Source organism: Rhynchophorus ferrugineus, unplaced genomic scaffold, assembly GCF_030347505.1.
Source record: "Rhynchophorus ferrugineus isolate W39M unplaced genomic scaffold, kcgeb_rfMv2 rfM3, whole genome shotgun sequence".
Classification (NCBI taxonomy): domain Eukaryota; kingdom Metazoa; phylum Arthropoda; class Insecta; order Coleoptera; family Curculionidae; genus Rhynchophorus; species Rhynchophorus ferrugineus.
In genome coordinates this window covers 34,325,291-34,334,860 of record NW_027472582.1, presented here as the reverse complement: position 1 = coordinate 34,334,860, position 9,570 = coordinate 34,325,291, and the positions used below count along the sequence as shown (strand labels likewise).

The window sequence follows — 9,570 nt, the reverse complement described above, 5'->3', positions numbered from 1 at the left end:
TATAATTTATTATTATTTTTATTTGATGTATGTTGTTATAGTCATATTAATATTGAAAAATTATGAACATATAAATATTAAAACATTTAGACATATAAAGACATGACTTTAAAAAGCTATTAATAAACTAGTTTCAAGTATAAGGTCTTCTATGTCTATCCTCCCCCGAAAGAGTTGTAGTACCATCGACTGGTTGAACACAAACCATACTCAAATATCAAGGCGACTTAGCTCGATAATTTAGTCGCATTTGAATGTTTCGTCGAGTTACCGACGATCAGTACAGTTGGCTCGGTCCTAGCGTCAGATCCCACGCGTCGTATCGCGGAGAATAGCGTGAGTGCTTTCGATTTCGTTTCCCGGTCGATTTCCTGTATTTCGTCGATGATCTGTGTCCGTTTATTTTATTAATCCCTTATTTCCTTCCATCGTTGTGTCTCAATTGTCTGTTGATTTTGCGTTGCATGCTCCTAATCCGGGTACTTGAAGATTTGCGGTAGGTAGAATTTGGTGTTTTTTTTTGCCTCCGATGCTAATTTTATTATTCAACGATCTGTTGATTCAGTGATGTAAGCATTTGTTGACAATATGTAGGAAAAACCAAAGCTATTACCAATATTCTTTAATAGCATTCGTCATTTACCATATATAATTAAAATTATGTTAATGCCATTTTAAAAAATATATTAATTATTTTTTTGATCAAAAAAATCTGACCCAAAATAAAATTTTAACAATGATATAAAAATCTATTAAAAAACACTGTTTGTGTTTTTCATATATAGAAGTCTATATTTGTAATTTAATAAAGCAACTATTTAATTTCCAGTAATAAATACATACCGAGATTATTATTTTGGTATTTTATTATTATTTTGGATAACATTTTTGATATATTTTCTATAGCTTGATTAATAGTATTCATTATATATCAAACTTTTTTAACATTTGTTTTTAATAACTTTTTAACCGAGCATATCTGTGCTAAAATAACTAATTAATAATTAAATAAAACATTATTAGGAACGCTGTTCTTATTTTTCATATATAAATTCATTTCATATAGAAATTTAAATTTATAAATTAAAAAGTAATAATTTAATTTCGCTTAAAAACATACGAAATAATGATTTTGGAATATTTAAATTAGAATTATTGATGTGTAATATTTTATTATATCAATATATATTGATGATGATTAATATTAAAAGCTAAATACTAGTAATAAAAAAAGTAGTAAATATTGAAAATATCAATAAATTTCTATAAATTAGTCATACATCATAAATCATTAAAAATCATTAATTATTTTAAATTTTCGAAATTTTATACCTAACCTATTGTAAAATTTACAACAGTTTAATATATTTGCTATAGATTAATTAAAAGGGTTCATTATATATCAAGCAATCTTATAAAATTTGTTTAACCACCTCGCCTGACAAATTTAAATTACAAAAATAATGATATACATTCATCATAATTGAATTAAAATAATGTGAATTGTCAAATTTATACGTGTAGATCTAATTAATAACTATAATAAAATTTAAATATTCCAGTGAATTAAGTTTTACCCTAAATCAATAATATTAATAGTAAATAACAGTAATTTTTAAGGCAAAAGAAGAATATAGTAATTTTCTTATGTTAATATTTACATCACAATAATAATGTAAAATATGTTGGAACTAAAAAATAATCTGTGTGTCTTATCAGGAATATATCGGTGACATAAAAGATGGGGACAAGATATTATTAAAATGAAATATTTCTTGACAGAAATTTTAGGTTTTAAAAGGTATTATCATTTTATTATACCAGTAAACAGATATTAATCTTTTACACATTATTATTTAGTAAATTCTGATTTCTACATAGCTTTAATAATTCTATGTGAATTATTTGAGATAAATGGTTTTTCCAAGAAAGTTATTAGACAATAAAACCTCGCTTTCTAAGAGCTTATTCACATTTCCGTTGATAACAATACAACAACAAGAATATGGCAAATAAGAAATGGGAGCTGAATAAGGTTTATTTTATGGAAAAATATTTCTATATATAAAACAATAATTTTTAATGTTAATATTTCTAATCTGAAGTACTTGATTTTTCTACTAGTAGTAGAAAACTATATACTGAAGTAATTTTAAAGGACTATAGAAATAATTTTTTATAATTTAATAACCTTTAAAACTATTTTTGAACCTGACTACCACAGAATTATTCAAAATCAACTTGAAAAAAATATCCTGCTTCCGAGATAAAATGTGACAGATTTTCTAAGAATGATTTTTTTACAAAATTAATTAGTAGTCGGAAGGTCAGAAAACCTATAAACCATTTTGGCAGTGAAATTTATGAATATCGTCAACATACTAAAAGAACTATTTAACGTGCCTTACTTGACTTTAGATTGTAAACTAGATTGTACCATAAGAAAATATTTGTTTTAACACAACAAATAGGAGTTAAATTGCGAAGTTATGTATTTTGTCTTGTTGTACATAAAGTTAAAATTATACACTTTAAATATTTACATGTTTAGACAACATAAAAGGGACATAAAAATATTGAAAATTACTATAACATATCATGGGAGTACATGGATATACATATCATCGGCATCAAAGAAGAAATATTATAATATGAATAATATCAATCATTGTACTTTAGTTAGAGACAAAAATTAATGTTTTTTGATTATTGAAATTAAAATTTTCTTTAAAAAAGTCAAATAATCATTGAAATTAAACTACCAACAAATTTTTTTTCATATTTTTGGCAAAAGAACAGGCCTTTTGAAGATATGTAAAAGTAGGTTCATTTTAAGGTATATTCATATAATTGAACGATTTAAGTGATGCCAACGCACTATTGGTAGATAAAATATAATTGTTGATTACAAAGGAAACGAAAGGACTTAATTATGCTGAAAACGTCAAATATTATTTTACTTAGGATTTAAACTTGCAAAATACCTTCTGCTGTTGAAGCATGTGTATACATAAAACTATGTCGTGCAAGGTCTCTCGGTTTCAACTGGTACATTACTGAATATTATTGCTTTTGATCTATCCCTAAATGTGTTAAGAGTTAAATGAAATGTTTTAAATATTTTACTGCCATTGAGTTCAGCAAGAGTTTGAAATGTTGTTCATCAAATAATGGCTCTATTTTTTCATCTTTCAAAATTAAAACAATTATTTTAAATCAATCTTTCCATGTCTTTAAATGTTTCAATACTAATTATGGCATCTTCTAAAGAGCTTATAAATAAATCTCGTATAATTTCCTGGAAATATTTTCTTTTTTGGTACTTAACTTTAAGTTTTTCTACTTCGAGGAAATTAATATATAATAAATGATACACATAATTTAGGTAATGTTGTCTATTGTAATATTGATTTTACTGTGTTTTTTATTATAATATATATATATATATATATATATATATATATATATATATATATATATATATATATATATATATATATATATATATATATATTTTTTAACATGCTATATTAATGAAAGTACTGTTATTGTGTAGTTTCCAATAGACTCTTCTACGATATTTACATTTTTTGTTTCCTTTGTTTAGGTCAAAACTTCACGGCCTACCCAACGAACAATCGAAATTCTAAAGAGAAGCCCAAAATCGAACGATGAACCATTCTATTTCTATATAGGCTGACGTGCGTGATAACAGACGAAACCGTTCCTAATCGAATTAGGATCTAGCCTAAGACATTTTACTCAGTAACATCACTACCGCGAACATGAGTTCCGTTTTGTTGGAAGCACGGCCGTTTAGGCCATTCAAATCTAGCGAAGAATATCTGTACGCGATGAAAGAAGATTTGGCCGAATGGTTGCAGACTATGTATCCGCATCTCAATATTGCAGTGGAAAACTTCATGGAGAGACTAGAAACGGGAGTAGCTTTGTGTGAGGTAAGTAATAAAATTTTTAATAAAAATGGTTAAAACAATTAGAATTTAAGAAATTCTCCATATTATAGTTTAGATGTATTTTAATTTGGATTATTAATTCGTAATAATGCTTTAACATTTATATTAATTGGTTGTAAAAGTTAGGAGTGTATTAACTAATTCTAGCGAGCTACTCTGTGATACTTATTATATATTCTATCTTAATTATTAACTGTATATTAATATTAATTGATGCTAATATAAATTACATTATTAACTTTATTACAGTTTAACTTTTGTTTATTAATAAAATTTAATTAACATAAATTAGTTTTTTTCATAAAATTAAAAGTATAATCAAAATTCATTGAATTATTATCAATATTTAACTTACTTCAGACATATTTAATGTATATTTAATAATTTCTTAATTTTCAAATATTTATATTGAATTTTTCCACTACTTATTACATAATTAATTTACTACTAATATAATAACAAATAAACGTAATATAAATATTAAATAATGTAGAAAATGGATAAACAAAATATTTGCATTATTTATCTGTCAGCATCATTATTGTCATATTAATAATTTTTATAGATATTGATCATCATATATTTAAAATTATTATAAATAAGAATGATTACTATGTGTATAATAGTTAACATTTAAATAGATCATAATATTTTATATGTTATTCTTATATATAATAGTATATGGCAATTAATTTTAACATGCTAGAGCATTTTTATAGGATTTATATCTTTTAATAAATAATATTTTAGATTAATTTACTATCAAGTTGAAACGAACAACTTGTTAAGTAATTTAATGGTAATCTGGTTATATATTTAAAAAATTTAAAACTAAAAATTTTATTTGTATTTTTATCAGTATTTCCTGTAAGATACTAATTATAAATCAATATATTTTGTTCCAATTTGCAGTCTATCATATTAATTTGATATTTAATGAGGATTAGTGGCGTCAAGTTTCTGATTTTATTTTACGTAAATCATTTTAACAATGCACAATCTATCAATCGATTATGGTGGTGTTAAAAGGCTCACCGGAATCGTAATTGTATACCAATTATTAATACCGTTTTTAACTGCATTACGTCTTATCTGCTTATTCACTGACCGCTTGGAATTTGAATAAAGTTGTCCATGTTAATTAAGAAGAAATGTCGCATTCCGTCCATATTTGGATCAGGTATATTTGATGCATTTTAGGGAAGGACGGTCATGTAATATCTTGTTCAATAAATTCGCTTACGTTTTCGAAAACGTTAAAAAAAGGACTTATAGTTATTTTCAGAGTAATTTCATTTAACTTTAATTAATTTAATCCAACGATTGTTACTGCGTTATCAGTTTGAAGATAATTCAGGAACGAAATTATTTTGCATCCCTTGTCCAAAGTTATTAGATTTGAAGAGAAAGATCGATTTGATTTAATTTGAAACCTTATCTGTAGTGATAAACTAACCTCCAATCACCACCCACCATTGTTCTTTCATCTACTGTACGTACAGATTGATGTTAACACTATCATATATTTATAATACACGGAAAACCTAATTTTTTTATAAATAATAAAATGATACATATTGCTTAATAGATATGTATTAAACGTAAATATTTATAATCAGCAACGACCTTACATTATTAGATTAGATGATACTGTAAGGTATAATTAATTAGTTAAAGCTTTATATTTATGTTTCTTCCATTTCGATTGTAGTTGTCATTTCAATGTGTTTGTCTTATTACGATATGTCAAGTAAAATGCTCTTATTCCTTTTATGCAGATTCTAATTTAAAAGCCCTTCTTTCTGTCACTCTCTTATGAATGTTTTGTTTAACGCTTTTACACCCTGCGGCTGTAATCTTTTTCGTGACATCGTTATTAAGCCAACCTTCTTCGTATTTTCTTTATGTTCCGTATACATTTTAATGAGAGGACATTTTCATCGACCTTGTTAAAAGTAACCTCACTATTAACTATAACATAAACTATTTTAAAAGACTGGTGGATATGATGACAAGTTACGAAATTTAATTTGAGTTAAGGGAATTGTACATATATTTAAGAATTTGTGTATGTGTTTTACAATGCTTTCAACTTAGGATGATTTTGAAGACCTAAAAATAGCTTAATAATCAATTTCTAATTAATTTTGTTGTTTGTATATTTAGGTATTTGGTATTAAATAAAATGTGGTTTGTCATACTGATGGTTACTGTTTGGAATTTTGATATCATATATAGGTCATAAACTAGTGTAGGAAATACCAATATTTTTCGCATAGCGTACTCTTCAGATATCTTCATAAAAATTCATCTGCATTTATGTTACACGAAATTCATAACAATTTATATATACATCGATTTATTCATGTTTCTAAAGTGAGAGGAATTTAAAGAACATCTTTGAATTACATGGTTTCATTATAATGAGTCAAATAAAACATTAAATTTAAATTGGTTTATTTATATTTTTATTGAATGCAGTTCATCTTCTGTTTTAGAGAACATAAGTGAACTAGTGGACGTTGGAATAGCAAATATATTTTGCTTTGAAACATGTTTGATTTAATATCTTATGGTTTTCAGTAATTTTCTTAACAAATTTACTTATACTTTCTTATAAATGAAAATACTACATCCATATAATTATAATATATAGTAGGCGAGTGCTATTTAGTAGAAATGAACTGTTTAATTTTTCGTTCCATACAACATCCGTCCGACTCGAATTAGCTGACAATCCTTAATCGCTTTAACATAATGAAAGTATGGTGTATTGTGATGGTTTGGTTTATAGATAATTTGAAGGCAACCGATTTGCAATACGGTATTTTAATTGTTACACACACGCTTCGAAATTTGCGTAAACAGTTTATTGTCATTGTTTCATTTTGCGGGACTTTTGCGGAATGTGTAACGATTTCAGTTCTTTTGTTCTACTGGATCTATTACGATCAAAGCAAGTGTGTTCAAAATCGTTTTTAGATATATATATATAGTATTGAAAAATTAGAGAAATAGGCGAACATGATAGTAAAGTGAGGTAGTAAACGTGACATATATATATATATATATATATATATATATATATATATATATATATATATATATATATATATATATATATATATATATATATATATATATCGTTTTCCATTAAATATTGAGGCGTGAGAATATTTAGAAATTGTTATTTTGTAAAAAAGGTTTTTCTAAAGTTTTTCAAATAACGGATATTTAATACATCCATTCATATTTATATACATTTATATACATCCAAGGTTTTTAAACATTTGTAAGTAAAACTAGATGTGAGGTCATATAACATAATAATAAGTGTTATCGTTATCTGCATTAGAAAATCCAAATTAGATGGTTAGATAACGTCTCTAAATATTAGATGTAAATACATTGACCTTGTGACAATATGCGACTATTAGACGTTGGATGTACAACATCGGTACTTCTAGGAGTCGAATTTGTTGCCGTGAATCTTTTTGTCATTCATTATTTAATAATTTCGCGTTATGAATTCAAAGCACTGTTTTAAATAAAATGTCTACGTGAGTTGAATCACTCATACTACTCGATAATTCAGTATTACATTAACCATATCTCTTATTGGTTTACGCACATTAAAATTTGCTAAAATAATTGTTTCGCGACATTGATTGAGATAAAATAATTGTTAAGAACTTTTATCAGTCGTTTTACGTAATCTCAATATACATTGTTTTAGATTTGGAGAAAACAATTTTGCTTTTTACTTCTTTAATAAAAATTGTCCACAAGATTCCTTGGTTTAGATATTTTTCGAATTATTGTAACAAAATCAATTGTTCTAGGCTGGATTTGGCAGGTTTTTAATAGACGTATGTATTTAGAAAAATTCAAGATCATAGCCTTTCGGGTAACTAGCCTTGGATAGCTTTTTGCGTCTTTTAATTCACTCATTTGAAGCTTTAATATCTAATTGAAGTTAGAAATATTTAGTACAAATTAAAAAAAAATTAATGCAGTTTTTTTTTTAATTTTAGCCTCATTAAAATGTTTACCTTTATTTTTAATTATTTGTTCACAAATTTTACACATCTCTTTTAACTAACCTAAGTAGTCTGTAAGAGTTCACTATCTTTCACTCATTTTGTAAGTATTCCCACAAGTATGCTGAGCTCGATGGGAAGCAGCTTATCCCATGCTAGTTCGATAGGATAAGAGAATAAAATTTGGCGACTCATATAAGTCTGATGAAGGCAAAATAGAATACGAATGCTGATCTTTGTTTAAAGTAAGGAATAACTTCTAAGAAACCAGTAATTTTTGTTGATTAATGTTATAAGTACTATCGTGAAGATATTAAAATCCAATACCAATATATTTATTTAAGGATTTATTGCAGTATTTTTTACGTCAACTAACAATACGGTGCTTATAAACTTTTAAACGGTAGGGTATATGTCTGTCGACTATTTCTTACTTATTATTACATAATTACGTCAAGTCTTCCTGTTTGTTAAAGTTAAAAAAGCCAAACAGTAGTTTAAATAACCCATTAGCATCTATTTTTTTTCCATTGTGCCTTCTATTTCAACTAAAACATTCTTCTACGTTTTGTTTTCATAATTTCAATTTACACTCCATTCATCTCCATTTTAAATTTTTATAAAGTTTGTTGACCCAAACATTCAGCTTCTAGTTAATAGCCCAGCTAAAGTGAATTGGTACTGTGATAAAAACTTTATTGTATGTGGATATTAATTAATGATATAAAAAATACAAAATATTTGGGAGTAATATATCACAATATAAAAGTTGTAAATTTAACATTAACACAATTTTAAGCGTATCTGAACGAATCTTAACACAAATTTTAGGAAATATGAAACCAGTATGTTAGCGATACATATAAAAAAATAAAGTTGAACAATCGGACTAATACAGTAAGACAAGGCTAATAATCTTGCATGTTAATACTGCCGAATAAATCCATGCAAATTAATCTGCTTTTATCTTAATACCAAGGCCGACAGATATTGTTAAACTGATAAGAGGGCTTCGGATTACATAATCACCTTTTTCACAGTAGAGTTTTGTAGGCTCTCGTAGTATTCTAATGAATTTGTCACAATTGGAAGTTGATGTAATTTGTTAAAACTGACAGTGGTTTTTTTGGTAATTATTTACACTGATCAATTAATAACAATCAGATATTTATATTATATATTATAATGGTTATACAGTGTGGTATCAGGAATGAAAACATATAATATTTTAATCGGAATGTATTGAATTTGTCTTGGATCTCATAATCAAGCTAATTAATTTCTAGTAGCCTTTAATTATATGCAATATGTTTCTGAATTATGAGCAATAATGATATATAAGTAATTGTTTTGCAATTAAAGAAAATACTGTTTTTTTCTACTTTCACAATTCTGGAAATTATAGTAAATTGCTCCAAGTGTTTCCCCCTTTTGGATTGGTACAAGACTTTGATTATTGTGGTGGTATTGATTTATTTTTCGACTTAGATCTTGAGCTACTTAGATTTTAACAAAGATGATGTTTCATATTAAAGTAACCTAATGGTCGGATC

General features: G+C 25.9%; 1 protein-coding gene across 4 annotated transcripts in view; it reads left to right on the top strand.

The window, feature by feature from the left end:
- Positions 1-242: 242 nt before the first annotated feature.
- Positions 243-9,570, top strand: part of LOC143193357 (GAS2-like protein pickled eggs) — a 176,572-nt gene continuing 167,244 nt past the window's right edge. For all 4 annotated transcript variants that reach the window (XM_076399522.1, XM_076399520.1, XM_076399521.1 and 1 more), the window contains exons 1-2: positions 243-496; positions 3,608-3,959. In XM_076399522.1, coding sequence (XP_076255637.1) covers positions 3,786-3,959 — 174 coding nt within the window. In that variant the 5' untranslated portion in view covers positions 243-496; positions 3,608-3,785. The remainder of the gene's footprint in view (positions 497-3,607; positions 3,960-9,570) is intronic.